Genomic DNA, 23,733 nt, shown 5'->3' with positions numbered 1-23,733 from the left:
AAAAGCAACTGCGTTATTCTTATGGCATATTCGGGCAATAAAGTCAGCACATAAAGTGAACATTTAATGTTTTCTTTAAAATCCTTTCAGAGGGAACTATCTTGGAAAGTGACACAGCATCTCCCAATAAGCCTAATAAATCCAGTTTCCATCAGCTTTAGGAAGAATTGCTGCAGGGTTCTGTAAGCCTCTAAAAAGGAAACCAAAACAAACTAATAACAACAACGGGGAAAAAAAAGCCCAAGATGAAGTTTTCGTTCTACAATCGGTAGAATGTAAGAGAAATAATATCTTTACAGTCTAGCATGGCACTGCTTCTTCTTGAAGCTAAGCAACACCATGTGAGCATTTGGGTCTGCTGGGAGAAAGGGGAAATTTACATGTGCATTTATAGGCAAGTTTCTTGTGTGAACTGAAAAGAAACTGCAGCATTTAAGTTATCTAGTTATCTCTGTGTCCTTTTAGAGTATGCACAATGCATGTGCTCGCAGCATCTCTTCAACCCTGGCTGTCATATGCTCCCGTGCCCAGTAGCTGACATGCTGCAAGGCTGACAAGCTTAAAACTAGGATCAGATTCTAATTGTTCAACGTCTCTTCTCCTGTATCTTCACCTTTGGATTGAAGATGCAAACACTTCATTTTGACCAGATTTTAGAAACTTGATGTCATAACTGTAGACCCCATTTTCTCCTATTATCTGCTTAGGGGTAATGAATGACTATCTCACAAATGGACACAAGATTTTGTTGTGGACTTCTAAGTCATCTACAAATTTACACAAAGCCAACAGGATCTGATTGACAGGGAATATGATACTGAGTGAGCCCTTCTTTTGTTGGACTCACAGCGACACCCTCCAATATTGTGAGATTAAAGATCCATACTCTTGTGAAATTTCTTCTAGTAAGTTGAGCCAAGGAATTGAAGAAGCAATTGTTTTGCGAGGCCTATTTGAATTTCACAGTATAGAAAGCAGCAATGCCATCACCGAGAGAAGTCAGTTCTCAGGGAGCCCTCCTTGCTCTGACCTGAGTGGAGAAAACAGAGACAGTCCCGGCCTTAGCTGCAGTTTCTGAAGCTAAGTCCTGGACCAGACCTTTGCCAGTAAGAGTAAATCATTTAATTCTGCACTGATGGGAAAACTCTTTTTGTTCCTCTCTGGGATGAACTAGATGACAATGACAGGTTTGAAGATTTTTTTTCCTTCAATCAAGACCACAGGAGTCCAGCTCAACTACTATACATGGCAAGGGAAAGAGCTCTTTTCCACTCTGTTAAAAAGTAGCAGAGGCGCATGCTCCCCGTTTTCAGAAGAGGTATTTAGGGTGTCCTTCACCAGGACCTCCTTGTGTAGTTTTTTATCTGTGTCTAATGTAGAACCAACTGCATCCTCGGAGTTTTATTTTCTATTTATAAAAATATCACATCATTTGGGTAATCAGCACATTTAATTTCACGAAGAGCTCTAAAAGTTGGCTATTTTCAAACTGCCGTGTAATCCAGATCAATTACAGAAAATCAACACGGCATTCTCTCCTCCCACACTAAATAGGTCAAGGTCGTTGGTGCTCATTCTAAAGACAAACACTATTTGAGTCAGTGGCCATCTTTAAGACACGGAGCTATGACAGGCAAATATTGTTTGATGTTTCTTGTCACCTGAGGTACTTGGAGAATCAACGAGATGAAAGATTCATAGGTCAGACTGTGACATAATGACACAGGCAATAAAACTATGGCTGTGTCAGTGGGCCTGATCCAGAAGATGTATATCAATGGCAATAATCCTGAACTGGGAAGGGCATGGCCTGCCCTCCCTAGTTTACAGACTATGAAACTGACTTCAGTAAGATGTAGATAATTGTCTAGAATTGTTTAAGAGAATAGAAGAATACAATTAGAACTCTCTTTTTCAATTTCCAGTTTATTCTAATCTATATACCTAAGCCTGTTCAAAATTTGAATAACTAGTGGTCAGTACAATGAAGTCATAATTATTCTACATACTCTACTTCAGAGAGCCACAATTTCCATTCTTGGTGCATAAAAAAAAAGCAGTAGTCTTCTCCTGTCAAGGATCATGATCATTGTGGGAGAGTCAGAGGCAGCTATGCACAGTTCCTCACAGTAGATGTACAAAACACATACAGTCCCAAGCCAGACAAACTCCAGTACGAAGATGGGAACTGGGTATACAATCCATCCCTTAGGGAAAGACAATTTTCTCTGACTATAAACCCTGGTACCTCCACTATGCTCCAGTGGAAGGCCACATATATGAGAATACTTGGTCATGATTGGTCTTGATGCATTTTTTTTTAAAGGAAACGAAGTTAAATGTATAGGGAAGAACTGGAAAGAATTGAGGTGTGAACATGCTCAAAATACAGTGTGTGAAACTCCCAAAGAACTAAGGCAAACTTTTTAAAAAAGGAAGCTTAGCTGCCTGCCTCTGATATTGATAATCTAATGCATATGGTCCTGTTTGCAGTCTGCCCCATAATCTTGTAGACTTCTCCAGAAATTTTGTAAAGAGACCCGCTCTCTTTCTAACACAGCTGTCCCAGCCCTGGTAACACTGCATTCATGTAATTTGAACAACCATTTTGTTTTGTTAATAAGACCTATACTCTAAAATCTAGTTGTAGAAGGTCTCTATGTCACATGTTCTGTGTTCCTTCAAGGCCTCTACTTAGTCCTTGTTTCCATTAAAATATGTTTCCTATCTATCTTGAGGTTACAGCAACAAAGGAGGAAGACACGGTCCTCAGAAACTAATGTATCTTTAGCTTTTCCTCCTGTAGGAAACATTCTTATGCATTTTTCTCAGACACAATACTCAATTATTTGCTTTTTTCTAATGTAAACACTCAAAGGATATGATTTATTCCACCCAATTTAGTTGTTAAGTGAAACTGGAAGAGGGCTGTCAGGGGAAGGAAATAAGAAGAAAAACCAGTTGGGAAAGAGAGGAGGGCAAAAGGATACAGAAGTGATCAGTGAATTACTATCTAGAATAGCACAATGAATCCCATGGGATTCTCTGCTTAATGTGTCAATAATTATAGAAAATGTCCTTTAAAAAAATCCCTCCAAATGATTTTCAGCCATTAATCAATTTTGAATTCTGTGCCCTAACTTAAGTTTTATCTTGGGTTGTTAGAAGTAAATGTGGCTAACCATTCAATTTTGCTATAAGATACTTTATTTTACCCCCAATTTTGATGTTTTTTTTTTTACATAAGGCAACAGGACGGACTCCAGGATTCTGCCAGCTGTCCAACAATCTGTGACATCTTCAGCAAATGATCTTCCCAAAGCAGGCCACCTGCCAAATAACAGGGAACATAGCAGCTGGTACCTCTTATACCCCACACCTCTAAATTCCCTACTACTGTCCTTTCCCTACTCCCAGTGGCAGAGAAATTCCAGCGAGAGATTCTAACTAACCTATTTGAAGTTCCTTGCCTAAGTTCAGCTGTCCTGGCAACCCTAGAAAACTCATCACTGGCCTTGGAAGTAGGTTCATATCATGGTATGAAATAGGAACCTCTTTTATTTTGAACTACTGCACTTGCAAAACTAGTTATAGAAATGGATTCCTTGAAGAATCTTTTATAAATATATAATAGTCTATGGTATAGAGCCTAGATGTCCATCATTGAGGGCAGAAACTCAAGGTAGGGACCAAAGCAGAAGCTATGGAGGAATATTGCTTACCGGCTTGCTCCTCATGACTTGTTCAGTTTGCTTTCTTTTACAACCCAGGACCACCTGTCCAGGGATGATCCCATTCACCATGAATAGAGCCCTTCCATACCAATCATTAAACAAGAAAAGGCCCCATAGGTTTGATCACAGACAATCTGATGGAGGTGTTTTCCAAACTGAGCTTCCTTCTTCACTGATGCGTATAGCTTGTGTCTAGTTAACAAATAAGCAACAACAACAATAAAAACCAACCAGCATACTACTAAAGGCTATAGGACAAAATGGTTTCCCTCCTTTAAGAATAACTTTTTATGTACCTATTATATATTTCTTAGAACCCTTTTTAGACCCCTATAGAAGAATCCCCCTTGCCTATTGAAATATAATCCCACCTCCTGAACACTTCGTTTTTCTGGGTTATCTATGTAATGCCTTAGGATCCTTCTTTTCTGTGCCAATGTGATGGGCAGATCAAACTGAGTTAGAGAGTACCAACAGGGGAAGATGTATATATGTACCTCATATATGAGGGTGCTCACTAACAGGGTATGCTAATACACAAAAGATGATAAAAAGTTGTATGAATACAATTCTTCTAGGCCTTGCCATCTAAATGCTTGAACAAAAAGCATCAGGACTCAAGAAGTTCTTCCCCATATAGTAAGAACGATGGGGAAAGAGCTTGTGGGTGGTCTTACCTCAGTGTCTCAGAGTTTCTGATGGAAGTCAATGGAGGCATGTTGGCTAGCTGACTTTTAAATTACATTATCCTATGAAGTATGGCTCTTCCTGAGCTAATGAGTGCTATGGAGCATAGCCACACCCTGGAGGGGTTTCAGTTTCTAGTGCCAAGACTTTGAATAGCCTGTGGTAGAGATGATAAAGTAGCATGAGGGTGGAAGTGCTGGGGCTCTCTTCACTTGGGAAGCTCCAGCACAGGGCACGATATGTTAGCCACAAATACTGAGATGACTTGCTGAGAGATAATAGATTCTTTGAGGCTTGACTTTACCTCTAAAAGTGGAACTGAGAATAAGAAGGCAAAAGAACAAAACTGGCCTTTGACAGCCAATCTAGCACTTGGCAAATTTCAACAAAGATATTCTGAGAGTGGGAAGTATTGTGTATGTGAGGAAGGAAGGGAGGGAGGGAGGGAGGGACGGAGGGGAGAGAGAGGGAGGGAGGGAGGGAGAGAGGGAGGGAGGGAGGGAGGAAAGAGGGAATAAAAAGCCTATGATGTATTCAGGTCATCAGAGTTATTCCAGAGCAAAAGCAGCATGGCACACCTCAAAACCTGTGAATCAAGGTCTTCAGTCATGTTATAATTGAGGAGCATCATGGCTTCCACCTCCCGACCCTCTTGAGAAAGTCCAGGGATACATTTATAGAGGAGCATATGTGGCTGTTGATTCTTACTAGCACAACCGCATTCCTGCACAGGATATAAAGAATTCAAAGATGACACTCAGCTTTCTAAACAGACAGATTCCAACCTTAGATTGCCTCCAAAACTAAGGCTGACGTTGATACTAAAATAAAGTCATTACCAGAAGGGAAATCTGAATACATCATTTATTCCTTCTCGACCCCTGTCTATTGGGCACACCCCATGTTTCAGAAAGCTGAAGGAGAGCGCATTGTATTCCTTGTAAACAATCACCCACAGGAGCTGGAGTTTAGCATGAAGGATATAATTTTCCAATCATCAATGTAAAACATTATTTCACGTTTCATTTAAAACCCCCTTCTGGGAACCATAACAATCCAGTGGCATTTCATGTCAGGGACATAAGGCAGGCCCCACACTGTTTCTTTCTTTCCTTCCTCCCTCCTCTCCGTCCCTCGGACCCTTTCTCTTCCTGTCTTCCTTTCTGCCTCCCCCTCTCCAATGTGATTCCAAAACAAAAGTGACAAACAGTTTTTAACACTGCATATGTTCAGAGACCTCTGCCAAGCAGGGGAAAAAACAGCCTTGGCAGCAGAAGCTAAAGTGTCACAGTCCTGTGATCTGTAGTGGGGAAACCAGTGGCCCTGTCCTCCACCTTGTCAAATCTGCATGAGAACTGCATCTAGACTGTTCAGGAGGTCAATGGGCGTTTCTTCTGTAGATTCCAAATTGTGTTTCCCAAGCTGGAGGAATGTATTCAACTCCTTAATACACCCTTGGTTGATATCTGAATGCTTGGAAGCACAGGGAAGTGACAGGGCCAACTACTTCCATGCAATGTCAACCAGCATCTTAGTGAATGCGTCCTTTCTATGTAATTAATTTGGAGGTCCTAGATTTGAATTCTCAGCAGTCATCTAAAGTCAGGGGTTGGTCGCACATGCCCACAGCTCAAGTACTAGTCACAGTGTGGGTGGGGGAGATGGAGATAGGAGGAAGTGTTGCTGGAGCTTGCTGGCCAGCCGGCATGCCCAATGAGCTCCAGGTAGAGAGGGATTGAGTAATTGAGGAGGACCGCTGATGCTCTCCTCTGGTTTTCATGTGACTTTACATGGAGCACACACATGCGTAACAAACACATACACACAGGCACACACACACATGACCAATGTCTTTATTTCTAAAGGCTGTTCATGACAAATTTAAAAACAGTTTTGGTTTCCAGCTGCCACTGGGAGACCCTGCAGTTTGGGTATCACCAGGTAACATCCGAAACCTCAGGTAGGAATGAGGCTGATTCTGCTCCCTCTACACAGCCTCTCAGCTCATCGAACCGCATCTGTACTTATGTTACTTAAAGTGACAAGAAGCTACATCACAGGTGTTGCACTTCCCCCACAGGGCACAGAGGAAACCATTGAAATGACATAGAAACGATACTTAACATTTTTAATCACAACCTGTTTGTGTAAAATACATAGTTAAAAAATGTATGTGTTGGGAAGAGGCCCCAACATGAGCGTGTGGTGCAGTGAAGCTTCTACCTTCCTCCAATATAGAAGAAAATCAACTTTGAGCTTAAAAATGCGGAAGTGGAGTGTCTCCTGTGTCATTCAGTTTTAACTCTGACTAGGTACTTACTAAATGAAACAGGCTTTTCCCCCAGTGACTTGCTCATTCCAGAACAGGATCTAGGTCTGCTGGGCAGAAGTAGCATTCTGATGAAGCAAGTCATGAAATCTCCATGGACGAGTTAGAGAAAAACTACATATCCCACAGTCTGTATAGATGAGCCTATGGTTAGCCTCAGGTGAAGTATGACCTCCCAGCTGAACGACTGTACCTTCGGTAGTTTTAACAAGAACTTCCTGGAATGCTAAGCATTTGCCTTTTTGTTGTTTTGTAATTAATGGAGGCTCAGATTCCCTCCACTGTGCAACCGAGATCTGATTAGAACTTTAAGATGTCAGTGTATCCATTCCCTGGAAAGCTAGGGATTTCCCTTAGACTACATTGTTTATGCCTTGTCTCCTAAGACTTTTTTAAAGAGTTAACACATTCACTGCAGGCTATAACATGCCTGCTCCCTTGGGGAATTTGAAATATTGAATATGACCCCAATAAATTGGAACTATCTTAGAGCATCTGGCCCTTTGCAGCTTTTAAAGTGAGAGACATCCTGTTCTGCTTCTATAGGAAAATTACAACTAGGTACACTGCCACGGAGACCAATAGCCAAATGCCATATGAGTCCCTGGTGTCCAACAATAGAGCAGGTACCGTACAAACATTTCCTAAGATAACTTCCATATATGAGTGGGGGATGTCTCAGAGCGTTGGAGTGGAGAAATCATGATTTCACATGAAATGATATTTTTAGGTGCAAGAAAAATGAGGAATGCGTGAAGCTGTATATGATACCCCACAGCAGACACCTCGAGTTAGAAGTATGAGCCCTGGTCCCATTGCGCATTTCCATAATATCCCTTTATTTTACTTTCCTATTTCTGTAATAGAATGACTCCTTGAGAAAAATCGAGCACTTACAGAAAGGTTATTATTCTACCTGCTGTCAATTTTTTTAAATAGCCAATTCATAACTTTCCCTTCAGTTTGGACTTGGCAAATTCTAACATTTATTTTAGCTCAAGATGCCAGTGCATAGCTCATACCCCTTGTCCACCTCTGATGAGACCTCTAGATTCTTACTCTGTATGTTAATACTTCAGTCATGTTTTCTATTTCTTTGTCACCCCTCTGTGTCCTTGTGTTGTGGGATAATGCATTTGGCTGGTCTTCTCATTGCAGTAACTCAGCTCATAGCAGTAAACAATTCCTTTTGGGTCTTTAAGTTTTCACCTCTTGTTCTTTGTTGTTGTTGTGTTTATTTTGTCTTTTGCTTTGGTTTTTCTGTTTGTTTTGTAAATGTTGCTTCATCTCATTCACAACTGTACAGTTTGTTCAGCCAGGCTCCCTTCAGCATGTTCTATGGTGTTTGTTCATTCACTACTGTACAGTTTGTTCAGCCAGGCTCCCTTCGGCATGTTCTATGGTGTTTGTTAATCTGCCATGAAAAGCCATTGCCTCACAGGTCAGATGTGGAGAAACTAATCTAATGGGCAATGGGATCAGAACACGGACCAAAGGACTCCAGTTAGGACTCTCGTTGTATGGAAATGCTTTTCCATGGCAGCTGTTAGTGGCTTGTGAAATTACATAGAATCCAGCTAACTGTTGTGTTCAGATTCAGAAAGAAGAGGGTTAGTAAACTGTGAAAGCTCACCAATCATGTGATATCAGTCATTTATTGTGTGATAGATGAGCCTTAAGAGAAGTTGCCCCTGAATTATATGCTCATCTGAAAAAAGGACAAGAGGCCATTGATGGGAGATCGTATTATCCATATTCCCCCTTTTAAGAAAAAAATGTCACGGATTGGGTCAACTAAAGGTCCCAGTGCATGCTCCCTTAACATTAAGCTCAAGGCTGGCCTTCCTTCATCCAAAGCTGACTGACTGACCTGTGAGTTGACAGATAGAATAATGATGGAGCCATGTGACAACCTAGGTGAATGACAATAATGACGGTAATATGATCATGAAGTAACATTAATTGGGGAACTATCAGAATGAGGACAACAAGGACTGCCATGTTTTTTAACTGTGTGTGTAGTTTGAGATTCTGGTCACCTAACAAACCTGATCCAGGCCTGGTGTTGAATGGCTAAGACTTCCTTTTCGTGTACTACAATTCATTTCTGTGGCAATTCTCTTCTGCCTAAACTGGCGTGTTTCTTTCATGCTATCAGACTGACACTATGTTGCTCTTTTACTTTGCCTCTCTTGGTTTTATATTGAGCTGTGGACATGAATAAATGGCTTTTATATCGAAGAATTAGTTGGATATCTAAAATAAGCTTGTACTTGATTATCTGCAATATCATTCTTTCTTTATACTTTCATTTAAATATGCCTTATAACATTTCTCTTCATCTCAGTGAGTACATGAAAAGTTGACTTGGGAGCATAGTCAAATATTTAGTTCTTGATTCTTCTGTATTTGTCCAGTTCTATATTGGACACTATATTGAAGCCACCTTTATAACAGACATCACCATTTTTGCTGATATTCAGCTCTTCCTATTATGTAAGAACTTTATTTATTATTCCTTAGCTATCGGATACCTTTCACTGGAATGAAATATGAGGCAAAATTATGTGTTTTCTATGTTGAGGTGACATTTCTGTCAGCCTGGGTTCCTGAGTGTCCTCTGACACTCAAGACACTCAAATAATGTGAACAACAAATAAACATTCCTACTTTATAACACTAAAACTGGGGAATGTTTTTAATTGTGGAATAAGCTAGGCAACTCAGTAAAAACAACTTTCAAAACCTTTAAAATGTTAAACCCATCCTTGCTACTTCCTTTTATGCTATCATTGCCATCCAAAACTCCCCATGTTTTACCTGGATTTGCTGCAAGGGTCCTTGGTTGACCTCCACTCCCATCCTTCTCTGAAATTTCTAAAGGACAGTTTCCAAAAAGCAGTAACATTTACTGCTTAAAGATCATGTTACTTCCCTACCCAAACTCCGCAGGAACACTAAACTAGGAGTATGGTAAAGCCTCTCTGTTAACCACAGTGCCTATTATTCAACTTCTGCTAGTCTCCAAATTTGTCTCTTGCCATTCCTCCATCAGCAATCATCATATCCCTTACCCCTTGGCAGCAGCTCGCTCTTGCCTCACTCTGCTTTTGTCTTCTTGTTCCTTCCTTGTGGAACATTTTACCTCAAGAGCTCTGTGTAACTTAGATCATTCTTTCTCATTATAAAAATCTTTCTTCCAAGCTTCTAGCCTCAGAACAGTCTCGGTGGCTTCTGAAACCACATCGCCTCATAACCCATTTGAAGTTATGAAGCTTGATTGTGTAAAGAATTCTTTGGACTGTCTTTTTTCTTTATTTACTTAATTTGTTTCTCTCTTTCGCAGACTATGAATATCAAAGGACAGGGATTATTTGTCTTAGTGCTTTGTCCCTGGAAGAAATGTGCATGTTGCTTTTGTGGATTTCAGTAAATATTTATCAAGTGAATGAATTAATGAAACACTCACTGAAACAATCAAGATGTCAAAACAACACTGCAACAAAAGACAAGTGAATCGGAAGCAATGTTCATTCACAGATCTTTAGCCCAGTTTGTGTGGTTAAGTAGAGCAAACCCTAAATCAAAATAGTATTAAATAACCAGTTTGCATAGCATTTATCTATTGTCACTTATAATTTATTTTCTAAATACTTATTTATTTATTTTATATTCCTACTGCAGTTTCTCCATCCTCCTCTCCTTCCAGTCCCTTTCTACCACTTCCCCTCTAGAAATGCCCCACCGCCATCCACTTCTCCTTCCTATTGTGGGGGAGGGGAGGCCTCCCATGGATATCAACAAAACATGGCAGATCAAGTTGAAATAAGACTAATCTGCTTGCCTTGTATTAAGGCTGGACAAGGTAGACCAGTATGAAAAATATGGTTCCAAAAGCCAGCAAAGAAGTCAGAAATAGCCCTTGTTGCCACTGTTAGGAGTACCATAAGAAGACCAAGCTACACAACTGTCACATATATGCAGAGGTATACTTATAATTTATTTATTCAGTAAAATCTAATGTATCCAAATCAAGTAGCTGACACTCTTTAGTTTATATTTAAACAAAGAAGTCCTAAAAGTTAACTAGCACAAAATATATTTAATAGTGCCCTAACTAATGTATTAAACAATCAAAATGTCCTAAATTTTTTTACAATGCCTAAAATGTATACAAGGATAGGATATGAAATCAAAAGGTAGGCATTCGTGGGATAATCTTTTCATACACTGTAGACATGTATCTCTGCCAAAGGTGCTTTCTGACTGGTTTAATAAAAAGCTGAATGGCCGATAGCTAGGCAAGAGAGAATAGGAAGGACTTCCAGGGAGAGAAAGAAACTCTGAGAAGAGGGGCCGAAAGACACCAGTGAAACATGGAACAAATTTAACATACAGAATGGGATAGAGGTAAAAGCCACATGGCAGAATGCAGATCAATAAAAACAGGTTAATTTGAGTTATAAGAGCTAATTGGAAAAATACTAAGCTAAAGCCAAGCTTTCACAATTAATAAGAATTCTCCATGTCATTATTTGTGGGCTGGTAGGTCAAGAAAGTCTGACTACAATAGGCTCAAAGAGAGACTAGGCAAGAGAAGTTGGTAGGAGACACTAAGATTTTTTTTTTTTAGGAAATAACTCTTTAAACAGTGTACCTTGGATTAATATGCCACTATAATTTGTCAATGAGCTGTATATATCAGTAGTATGTCTTATTCTTCATCATCAGGTTCTCAATGGGAGGTGTTTATGGCACTTGTAATCATAGGTCAAGATGACAAATTTGAATTTCTTCAGTTTCTATATTCTAGAATTATCATTCAACAGAAAGGAAGGTAACAGGGCATTTGTTTCCCTGCAAATTAAGAGGCATCATTGTAAGGAACATTTTCTATGACAAAGACATATGTGGACAATAAATGAGTTCAAAGCAATTCAACTTCTTTCTCTGGCTTCAATGAGATTGAAGTGAGGAATGGCTGTGAGACCTGAGATGAGAGACCAATCCCTGTGACTTCCGCCACTTGAGTATTTTATTAACTTTTTGTTGCTAGAAAAGGGAGATCATGGCAGTAACTACTTCAAATGTCCCCAAATGTGGTAGAGATAAGACATGTTTATAAGTTGAATGTTATTACTCTCTTGTTTTACTTTTCCTTGTTGAGGCAAGTATCATCGAAAGTGAAGTCATAGTCCACACACATTTCACATTTATGGAGAGGGAGGAACAGGCTGCAGACTGTACATATCTGGCGATAGGATTTTTACTTCTACTAGAGGTTAAGGATGTTTATATCTGGCTATGGAATGTTGAAATCGCAGTAATTGGTAGATGACACCACTGTTTCTTTATATACGCACAAGAACAAAGCTGCTTCTCAATTGGAAACGTTCACAGTCCATTTCGGTAGTCGGCCATTTCTAAATAGTCTATCTCCTTCCCAGAGAGAAAGCTAAATTCACAATCATGAATGAAAGCAAAAAATAATTATTTAATTGCTATCTAACGAGGAAAATCAGAACAACAGAGGAAAACACACAAGACCTTGCCTGAAACCCTCTTTCTGTTCTGAGTCAATGGACAAACTCCTGGAGTGTATGACTTCCTGTTTCAGCTGTATTGCTGCTTTATTTAAATGAGTAATTCTCTTGCGTATCACTCAGCAAGTCCCAGCATAGTCCATACACTTTACTAAATGAGTAGAAATAGAGATGAGATGAAAGCATTTCATTTCACAATAAAAAAAGGAAAAAACGTCTGGCCATAACAGCCTCGTTAACAATGATGCAGTCTTATTGCAGTCCCATACCTAGCAGTCATATCAGGAAAAGATGGAGCCTGTTAATAGACATTGCTTTATGGCACAGTCCCCTGACAACAAAGACAAAGCGGGACATCTAAGGAAAACAACAAGGGAAGAATGAAGAAGCATCAGGAAATCCATTCCAAACTCCTGCTCACACACACCATACTGCCTGGAAGACGCAAAGAGAAGAAGAATGGGCAAGGAGTCTGCTCTCCCAGCTCATCTTCTCCACCAAACCTGCCATTATATCCACCTCAGCCAAATGATTCAATGAAAATATTTAATCCTATGTAACCCACAATGAAGAAAAGTCCAACGTCACTGACATAAGGACCAGGTCTGGTTGATACTGATGAGGTTCATCCACTGGCTTTTAACATAGGATCAAATCACATTGTCGGGAATGTTTCGTATGTTGGTTCTCTTACCTCCTGGTGATTCTTGGCCAGCCATTCCTTAATCGTGTCTAGGGCAATGACTGCAGCAGGCTCATTTGGAAAACCTAAATAAAGAGCATAAGGAAGCAAATAAATAAAACATGGAAGGGACACAGAAGTCAACCAAGGCTTAAGATTGTATTGATCTTATTTTACATAGTATTCCATTCAACAAGCAAGGAAACTAAGGCTGGTGGTGATAAATTTTACATGGATATGAAACCTTCCATCAATAACGGTATACGACTAGCTCTGTATCAGTTCCAAAAAAAGAAGGATTTAATAAAGATACCAACAGCATTCACATATACTTAATAGCTTATAATGTACTTTATTCTCTTCAGTAGTGCTCAGATCAAAGTTTACTCTTTGCCTCAGTTTCTTCTGTAGTTGAAAACAGACTTTTTTTTTACAACGTATAGTAATTACATTTTCCCAGATACACACCACCCACCAAATTCCACATCCTTTATTGCTCTCTTTCTCCCATTTGAAAACAAGCACACGTCTAAAAAGAATATCTAATAAAATAAGACAATATAAAAATAAACCTGAATAGGAAAAAAAACAAATGAAGAGAAAAACAAAGAGCCAAATTAAAAAAAAAAGTCACAAGAAACATATGGACACAGAGACACACATCGGTAACCAAAGAAATCTCACAAAGTACAAAAATAGACACCTTAATATATAAATGAATGACCTGTACTATAAAGGGAAAAAAAAGAAAATAATGCCCAGGTGAAGCATCATGAGGCAAGAAAACAAACAAAAAAGCAACCTCCAAAACATTGAGTTTGTTTTGTGGTTGCTATGCCTCTTCAGCTTTAAATCCCAGTAAATGTGGCTCAGAGAAAACATGGTTGGTGTGAGAATCATTAGTTCAATGTTCTATCAGGGAACTGCCACAAAGTAAGGAAGATAACATGCCAAATAGCTACATATACAACAGAAATCTATTATCAGTAGTCAATGATGGTGATTCCAGCTCTACTTGGTGATTCCAGCACTACAGATAATGTCTGGGATGAAAATCACATCAACTGAACTCTACCTTCTGGTATGGTTTGATTTTATCACAGCAGCAGAAGTCACAGAGTTATGTGTCATCTCAGCATGAACACACATGTTTGGAATGTCAAACACACACCACTATGATTGTTTAGCTAATGTCACCTGAACATATCCCTAGACCACCAGAATCATTGCATTGTCCAAAAGAAGTAGAAGGAGTAACCTGCAGACTCAAATTTCTCTGATGATGTGGGAGTGTCATATATCAATCTGTTGATTTCATTGGTTAAAAAAATAAAGAAACTGCTTGGCTGGCCCTCATAGGTTAGAACATAGGTGGGAGGAGTAAACAGAACAGAATGCTGGGAGGAAGAGGAAGTGAGCTCAGACTCGACAGCTCTCCTCTCGGGAGCAGATGCCTCAGAAGAGACGCCATGCTCCCCTCTCCTGGGCGGACGCGAGAGCTCTGCTCTCTGGGACACATGCGATGAAGCTCTGACCCAGGATGGACGTAGGCTAGAATCTCCCTGGTAAGCCACCTCGTGGGCTACACTAGAAATGGGCTAGTCCAGGTGTGAGAGTTAGCCGAGAAGAGGCTAGATAGAAATGGGCCGAGCAGTGTTTAAAAGAAAACAGTTTGTGTGTTGTTATTTCGGGGCATAAGCTAGACAGGCGGCCAGGGTGCTGGGGACACAGCCCCGCCGCTCTTATTACTACACTCTGATGCTGTTGAGGAGGAGAGAGAATGGACTAAATATTATTGAAATGCTTTAAGTACTATACTGGTTCCTTAATCACCAAGTATCAATTTCTTTCCTATTAGCTCTAACTTTCTGGATTTTCATGGCCCTATATCTTTCATTTTTCTCTGTTTTTTAGTGTTTAAACATTATCTGCAAGTACACAATTGAGTGGTTGTTACTGTTTCTAAAGTTTCACAATCATCACTGTCCCCAGAGTACTTTAAAGATACTCTGTAACCATCAGTGCTCATTTCAAAGCTACTGTCTTTTCTGAATCCCACTGCCATCAGTGTCTTCTTCGGAACTTTCCAATGCAATTTCCTGTAGCACGAGGCCACTTTTTGGTTCCCAGCCCCAAAATAACGATGAAAAAACTGTATTAATTAAATCACTGCTTGGCCCATTAGCTCTAGCTTCTTATTGGCTAACTCTTACATATTAATGTAACCCATTTCTATTAATCTGTGCATTGTCACATAGGTGTGGCTTAGTGGCTAAAGTTTCACCATCTGTCTCCTGCAGCTCCATGGCTTCTCTCTGATTCCACCTCCTTTCTCCCAGCATTCAGTTTAGTTTTCCCTGCTTACCTCTATTCTCTTGCTCTATCAGGTCAAGGCAGTTTTCTTTACTAATTAACCAATCATATTCACAGCATGCAAAGGGGAATCCCACATCACATTCTTTTGTGGCCTCCTTTGTCTGACCAATTCTTCTCAAGTTTTTTTTTCTTAGATATGTCAATAAAATGCTTGTCATTCCCAAGTTCTTACATCTAGCTTTCTTCCTACAGTCAACTTTAGCCAGTTTCAGCATTGACCACTACATTGTCTGTGAGATGCCTTCTATTCCTACATTCTACCTCGGCCAGTTTCAGCATCAATTGCGGGATTGTGTGTTGGATGCATTCTATTCAGGGTCTCTTGTGCATTGTCTGACTTGGCAAAGAAAGAGAGGTGTTGCTATGTGGAGAATTCCTCTGGTGGCAATGGCAGTGTTTAGGCTGACATCTTGATCTCAGTAGCTTTCAGAGAATTGGTGGGAAAGATGAGCAACAACGGCAGTGGCCTTGTTTGCAAGCATTTGAAAACAAATATTGCTTTTCTGATTAGGTTTCCTGCAGGCATTGCTAGAAATTTCATTAGGAAGATTGGGGCCAATGACACAGGGCCAAGATCCATGTTTTTTAATTTATAAAAAGTGGAAACCTCTGTAATATAAAAAATGCCACCCTGTTTCAAGTACTTGTAAATCCCTATGTAACATTTAGAGTTTATTTTCTTTAAATGAATGCTTTGTAATATAAGACTTTTAAAATTAAAATAAAAGAAGTTGCTAATTAAAAAATAGTTAGTCTATTAAACAAACTATCCTTGAACCAAAAATGAGTTGTTTTCTAGATACTTTTTACAAGATCCTGCCCAATAAAAGTCCAAAGTCTAGGGAAGGAAATAAATGAGTAAATATGTAGCTACAAAACAGCAAAATGAATAGAGTAGGGTGGGAAAACACAGATGAACGGACTAGGCAGGAAATGAGAGAAGTTTGGGGGATAGACACTCAAAATAGCCATTGAAGAAACATTGTCCTTAGTAGTAAACAGCCAAAGTCAAGGGACTAATGAACTATAAAGGGAAAGTAAAGGGATATTTAAAAAAAAAAGCAGGGTGCGTACATGGGACTTATAAACAGAATTAAGCTGTAGATTTGCCACCATGGAGTTACCCACGGGTCTTGTTCAGTCCTCCTTTTCCCTGAGTGGAACACTGGCATCTGTAGCCACACTTTCCTCAGTGCACTCCAGCACAAAACCACAACCTGTCTTGCTCATGGCTTGCTGGCTATGGCAGTGCCTTTCTCTGAGTCTAAACAGCTAAACAGTGGCGTAAGCACCTTTGTCTGTGCTACTCTTCTGGTGGCCTCGGGGGCCCCTTACAGACTTGTCTTATTTTTCTCTGCCTATTCTCTTCTCAAGAAATTCTTCTCTAACTTCAAGGTATATTTGGTAATTACTCAAAAGATAAAATTATAGGGGTATGGATATCTAATAAATACTGTCATCAAATTCAATTTCAATGGCCATCTGTATTAATGCTCACCTTTAGAAGACTTAATTCCCCACAGATGAAATTAGACAAGTTCTTACAGAACCATAGCAACTACGGTAAGTTCTCAATTATCCCTGACCCCTTGGTCACTCTCTCACATACATCAAAGCCTCTGGCATGGAGTTATGGTTTTCATCATGATCTCAGGGGTCTCTGCATCCCTGACTGATGTCAACACCCAAGACTGTGACCCACCAAATACCCAGTTGTCATGTACTTGACCCGTTCATCTTCAAAATCAACGTCCTCCATTCCAGATCCCTCCTTCTTAGGTCACACACTGGACCTCGGTGTAACATTTTCAATCTAAGGTTATGGAGTGAAATGCCCAAAGCCTGTTTCCTATTTAGCTTTCTTGCCTGCTTTCTTGGCTCTTCCTCTTTACAACCATTTCATGCCTTCGCTCTACTCATGCTAGTCCCTACTAATCAGCATCAACACTTCTGGATGCTCTGGCTCCTTTCTGCTTCTTAAGGCTCATCTCTCATTATATTGCTACTTGTTTAAATAGAATCTTACTGGGTGCTTTTTACTGTGTTTTCTTACATTGTCACATAATTTGTGTAAATATAAAAGATGATAATTTATTAAAATTAAATTCCCATACTTTAATTAGTAGGCCAGACTATTTGGTGCTCAGACCATGGTGACTTAGGACATATTATGCATTCCTCTATAGCGTGACTTCTAATGAGCTATAGCCCTTGTACAAATGGCCAGTCTCAAGAAAAACAACTTGGGCTATAAACTTTACTGCTCAAGGAGAAAGTAAGATGCCAAGCCATCTATTCAAATATTGACCCTGAGCAAATGGCCAACAAAATAAGAAGTAAGTAACTTCCTATTCAACTACTGCAAAAGATTTCCAACCCTCCTAAGTCATGATAGCCCCTCTAGGAATTTGCCTACTGCCTTTAGATAGTGTACTTCGAAAATTTCTTTCTGTTTGTTTCTGACCGTGTGTCTGCCTCTTTCTTTCTATCTCTGTTTCCATTCATGTGTGAGTGCACATGTATGTTACATGTCAGAGCACAACTTGCAGGAGTCACTTATCTCCAGAATGTGGGTTTAAGAGATTGAACTTGAATTATCAGGCTTGGTCTCAAATACCTGTACTCTTTAAGTCATCGTAATGGTTCAATGACGTTTCTCTGTGTCTGTGCTGCTATATTCTTTTTTAGATGCTGCACTAACCTCACCCATGCTGGTAGGTTGCCCACCTAAGAAGGTTAAAGAAGCTTCTGTGGAGGACAAAGGTGGACCACAATCTATAGTGTGGTAGGCATTCACTTTCTTTGTCTTTTCTCCAACCTGCTATTCCATTCCTAGCTTCTTTTTGTTTTGTTTTCCTTAAGTCTTTAACCCATCAATGTAAACCCCTAACCCCCAAGTCTGTAAAGGCATTCATTTGCTTAAAGTCCAGTGGCTACACTTTGGCTGAGATTTCTTTGGGTAAAATGAAGTCTCTAAGCTTTAACTTTCTGTCTTCTTCCTTGCTCCCCTTCTCTGTCTTCCTGAGGAAGTAGAGTCTCTATTCTTTCTGTGTTTTCATTCTCTCCTGGGTTTCCTCCCTCCAGGGAAAGGGGCAGGCTATAGTATGCCATGTAAACACCTTCTTTCTTGAGAGTTCTAAGGCCTTAACACATCCTCTCCTCTCCACACAGTGCCTGGCTCCCTGTCATTCTCTCCATACCATTCTCAAGGAAGCCAGAATAAAGCCTGATTCAAATGGAGCAGGGGGTGGGTGGGTGTTGTGGGGGGTAAGGCAGGAGGAAAGGAAGATAAGTGCCAAGTTTCTGGAGGCTCTTGGGCCAAAATGGGTTGATGGGGAAGTTTGTTAACCAATCATCTTTAAGAGGTGGGTCTTAGTTAAGGCGTGGCTTCGCTGGGACCTCCAGGTGCTTGCTCTCTGCGCCTTTCCCCGTGTGATATTGTGTATGTGTGTGTGTGTGTAAATGTGTACATGTCATTTAACTGACACAGATGTTCTGCTTTGACTAATATTGGCCAGAACTGGTTTTAAAGATACTGAGTTTACGGTTTATTAAAGTATTTATATTTTTTGGTTGAGTTTATCCTAAAGCTGGAGTCCTCAAAAAGACCTACTTTAAAAATCCAATTGTTTTGTCCAAGTTTGTTGAAAAGTTAAACAAAAGTTTAAACTGAAATATTATTACTTTCTCTTTCAGACTGCTGAAGTTGTCCTGGGTGTTTGACACCGAAAGATTAGAGGTCTAAACTCACGAGGACAAATGACTAGAAGAATCGCCAATACTTTGTCTCTGGCACGCCAAAGTTCACCAGGACCCAGAACATGATGGGATCATTCTAAATGGGACCTGTGGCTCCAGAACGTTATCTGTCTTTTTTTATCAGAAGGTTATGGGGATTGTGCTTGAGCTGATGGCATTTTCTATAAAGTGAGGAGATCAAGAAAAAACATCCCCCATGGAAGCCATTTGGTCAGCAAGATGGGAATCATCCAAACAGGTGCAGTACCCGAAAGAGGACAGTTTAAAGGAGCCCAGGGATCCTAAACGTGAGTCGCCTAAACTCATCAGCAAAAGAGACAAAGGTTAATTTGGGTTTAGCTACATGGTTTTAGAGACCAAGCAGAAAAGCATAGCCAACAATAAAACCATTAGTACTACAAAATAAAGGTGTATTCACCCCACCAGGATTCTATCTGCACCTGCTTCAGTCACTAAGATAGCCATTCAAGTGACCAGTTCCAGCTCTCTTAAAGGGTCTTTGCCAGTTTTTCTTGAGTATGTCCACATTATTTTTCATTATTTTTTGGGGGGAAACTGTCTGAAAGAATTGTTAAGAGTGTATAAAACTATCAGAGGATCTTTGTTTCATAGATGGGTGAGTGATGATGTTGAAACCTTAGAATTACTAAAAAGAGTTAAAAACTATTAAGATGATTAGTATGGCATAACTAAACAGACTAAAATCAAGGTGACATGGTGATGTGATTGTGGCTACTATTCTATGTGAGCAACAAATAGGTAGGCTGGAAATTTTATATTTGAGTTTTCAACTGCCAATCAGGATGGATGAAATTGAAGAGATGAAAACTAGAGAACAGTCAGTACATAATGATATTGGGATAAAACAGTAATAGGTATGGATTTTTGTCCTAATAAAAGCAATAATTTTGCCATTAAGAAAATACTTTCCACAGCTGTTGTTATTCAGAAGTGGAATGGAGGGAGAAAGACCTCCTCTTCATCAGAAAAATTAATGTCACAATATTAATAAACCCACAAATATTAATTTAAGTATTCATTGTTCTGAATGTAGGAACTAATTCTCTTGACTATTACATAAATATTGATACTGTCGTCTGGTTGCCTCTTCTGTTAAGTGTGGGCTAGGTTTATGAATAAGAATTGGAATGATTCCTAATACACTTATTTCTAATCTGATTCATGTTGGTTATGAGAGCTGAATATGATGGTCAAGGATCCTGAAAAAAAAAAAGTGGTTGTTATGGAGGCACAAACCAGAGATTTTATTAGTATAGAGAAAATACAAACTGATATTTTGGAGTATGTGTGTTTGATATCTTAATTAACTGACCTGATTGTAGGATGTGGCAGAACAGAAATCTTTTCATTTTCGAGTCAGGGCTCTAGTTACACTTTTATAAACAAGGGTGTTCAAACTGCAGTTATTTACTGTATCAAACTAATTCTGTCATCAGTCGTCTTATATATACGAGATAAAATTGTGATGGATGGAGAAATGTATCAAATACATAGTGCTAATGGCAAATTTTAAATAGTTGAAATAGTTTAAATAGTTAATAAATTGATCCAAAATAGGGAATGTGAATTTTCATATTAATAAGCATACTGTGGTTAAAGAAGGGATACTTTCACTACAAGATTTAAGGTGGCAATTTCTAGGGAGTGGGCTTGTGAGCTGTTCTAGGATAATGATTGTTTCTATGGTATTTATTATAACAGTGTATTATGCTATGAGAAAAAAATACAAGAGACTGCAACATATTAAACATTGGGTCCCTAAACTCATTATAATTCTCCTTAAGTCAAAGGTATTCTTGTTTCTACTAATGTGGAAATGAATTCTATTAGGGCTAAGAGTCAGGTGGGTAAAAAGTCATATATCTTCTTGGACATGAATTAGTGAGGAAAAATGTATTATTAATAGGTTAGATAAGAGGATAGTGGGTAACATAACTATATATATATATATATTATGTATACATATACATAATATGTATATATGTTTGAACTGTGGCCCAGTGAGCTCCAATTAATGCATCTTTTGTGTTTGATGATCTTTCTGATTATAGAAAAAAGTAAATTTAGAGGCTAAAATGAAGAAAAATCTTAATCTTATATTAATAAGAGTGTAGTATAAGAAAGGGTATTCTTAGGACCCAAGATAGAGTGAGAATAAGAGTTAAGGTTAATGGACATACAGTCTCTTTATGAAAAGTTTTACAGCCCCAGAAAGTTGTTGAAGGAGACCATAGTGATCTACAATGTTTGGTCATTCTCATAATCATATATCACCTATTACTTTCCATTCAATAGAAGTTAGAAATGCTATGGTAATGAGAATGGGGACAGTTAATAGATTAATTAAATATAGTGTTAAGCATAAAATGTGGACCTCTAAGAATAAGATTTTAACTATTCAGCATTTTCTAGGCTCTGTCTCCATAACAGGTTATATTTGGAGATAGCACGTCTGTATACAGTTACTGTATTTAGATGATTTCATTTACTGAAGAACACCGAAGTTTCTTGGCTCTTACACAGACATCTACAGACACCAAGATCCGAATCCCAGTTACCTATGGCACCTATTCAAGTGGTTTGTCTCCAGAAGACTAGATCAAATTGTCAAACTTACTACTCACCAAGTGAGATGCCCACTATCCTCTGATATGAATCCCATGATTTACAAGATAAAACCAATTGACTTTCTTTATAACTATGGTAAGATTCCTAACCTCTTACAACATGGTTCCCTGTCTGGGTCCACACCTTTTGTCTCCCTACAGTGTATTTGAATAAATTCTCTCCCTATCTGTAGGTGGTAAATATTTTTACCCTTTATGTTACTAGCATTCTCTATGCCATTCACAGGGTGATTTCTTTTTCCTGAAATGACAAATGACATTACGCACCCCCCCCCCATTTTTTTTTTCTGGAGGCTTACATTCAGTTTTATTTGTCTTCTTCTCATTTATCATTTGCCTTAATAATTGTTCTGTTGCTGTAAAATGGTACCTTGACCAAGGCAATTTATATGAAAGAAAGCATTTAATTAGGGGCTTGCTGAAGGTTTCAGAGATTTATTCTATTGTCATTGTGGTAGGGAGGATGGCAGCATGCAGGTAGGAGCTGGAGAAATAGCTGAGAGCTACATTCTGATAGACCAGTAGAAGGCAGAAATAGATTCTGGCCTGGCATGGACTTTTTAAAACCTCAAGGCCCATCCCAAGTGATATGCTTCTTCCAATAAACGTACGCTTACTAATCTTTCTAATCTTTTCAAAGGATTCCATTTCCTGCTGACTAAGAATTCAAATGCACGCGCTTATGGAGGTGATTCTTATTAAAAGCATTATGACCTCTTATTTAATGTTTTCATGGCACCACTTACCTTCCCCTTAGAGCTTTAGCCTATGCATTTCTACATCTGTTTCTGTAAAAAACAAATGTGATGTATAATCTTCCCGGACAAAGCAGGTAGCACATCTGGCTTTTGTTTCATTGGATACCTGACTCCTTAGTGGTGCACATAAGATGGTCAGTGAATAGATGGTGGATGAATGGATGGATTGTAGACTTGCAGTCTTAGTATACGTGGCAGAAAAGGCTGAGCACAGGGTGGGGATGCTGAGAAGGTGCTCAAAATAATTGTATTTACACAACTATTTCATGCAGGAAAAAAATAAAAATAAGCCCGAGATCTTACATAGAAGGAAACACAGCTCCTAGCTGAAAGATGAATGAATATACAAGGTTTATTTTAGCCTGGGAATAGGCTCCCAGAGACAGCAAGATTTGCAGCCTGAGGTCACAGTATATCCACATCAGGGGGGCTTTTGTTCACAGGCTCAGAATAAGGCAGCCCAGAGAGGAGGTTGCAACCAGGCTTCAGAACAGCCACTGAATGAGATGACAGAGAAAGTCTCTTCCAAGGAGGAGGGTCACTGAGGCTGAACAAGATGTTAATAATTTAGGGCCAGTCATGCAGGGAGTTATGAGTGTGTGTGCCCAGGTGTGGAGAGAATCTGTGCTCCTGATAACATGCTATGCTTTAGCTCTCTTCTCAAGAGGGCGGATGGTTAAAGTTAATGTGTGTTGTAAACACAGGAGCTGGCTGTAAGTGATTTTTTATTTTTACTTACTTTTGTGTTAAAAATACTTGCTGAATTTTTACACATTTATTTACATATATCTACACACACACATTATTACTCAGCTCAAGAGAAAAAGAATTTCCAGTACTTTACAAAGTTGCCTTTTCTGAGTTCCTGTCTGGGTCTAGAGGTAACAGCTATTCTGACTTCTATCATTACAAATGAATATGTACCTGTGTCAAGTCTACATTTTGTCCATCATTGTTCCTGTGTGACTTCTCCCAGCTTCTGCATATATCAATACTAATATAATATATTTTATTGACATATCCCATTTCATTATATGAGCATAGCACAATGGGTTAATCCAATCTAGCATGGATAAGCATTTGGGCTGATCCAGTTGGAGGTTATGATAAATGATGCAATGCTTTGGTACACATCATTGCTTGATCCTATGAAGTGGGGCTGTTGTTTTTGTCTGTTAGACTCTGATCAGTCTTGCTAAGGCGGTTTTTAAATTATC

General features: G+C 39.2%; 1 protein-coding gene across 6 annotated transcripts in view; it reads right to left on the bottom strand.

The window, feature by feature from the left end:
• Positions 1 to 23,733, bottom strand: part of Macrod2 (mono-ADP ribosylhydrolase 2) — a 1,861,794-nt gene that overhangs the window by 499,856 nt on the left and 1,338,205 nt on the right. For all 6 annotated transcript variants that reach the window (XM_075962323.1, XM_075962324.1, XM_075962327.1 and 3 more), the window contains exon 8: positions 12,988 to 13,061. In XM_075962323.1, the coding sequence (XP_075818438.1) occupies positions 12,988 to 13,061 (74 nt within the window). The remainder of the gene's footprint in view (positions 1 to 12,987; positions 13,062 to 23,733) is intronic.

The sequence above is a fragment of the Microtus pennsylvanicus genome, chromosome 2, assembly GCF_037038515.1.
Source record: "Microtus pennsylvanicus isolate mMicPen1 chromosome 2, mMicPen1.hap1, whole genome shotgun sequence".
Lineage (NCBI taxonomy): Eukaryota > Metazoa > Chordata > Mammalia > Rodentia > Cricetidae > Microtus > Microtus pennsylvanicus.
Note: the sequence above shows the minus strand (reverse complement) of the source record. Positions and strands in the feature narration are given on the sequence as shown.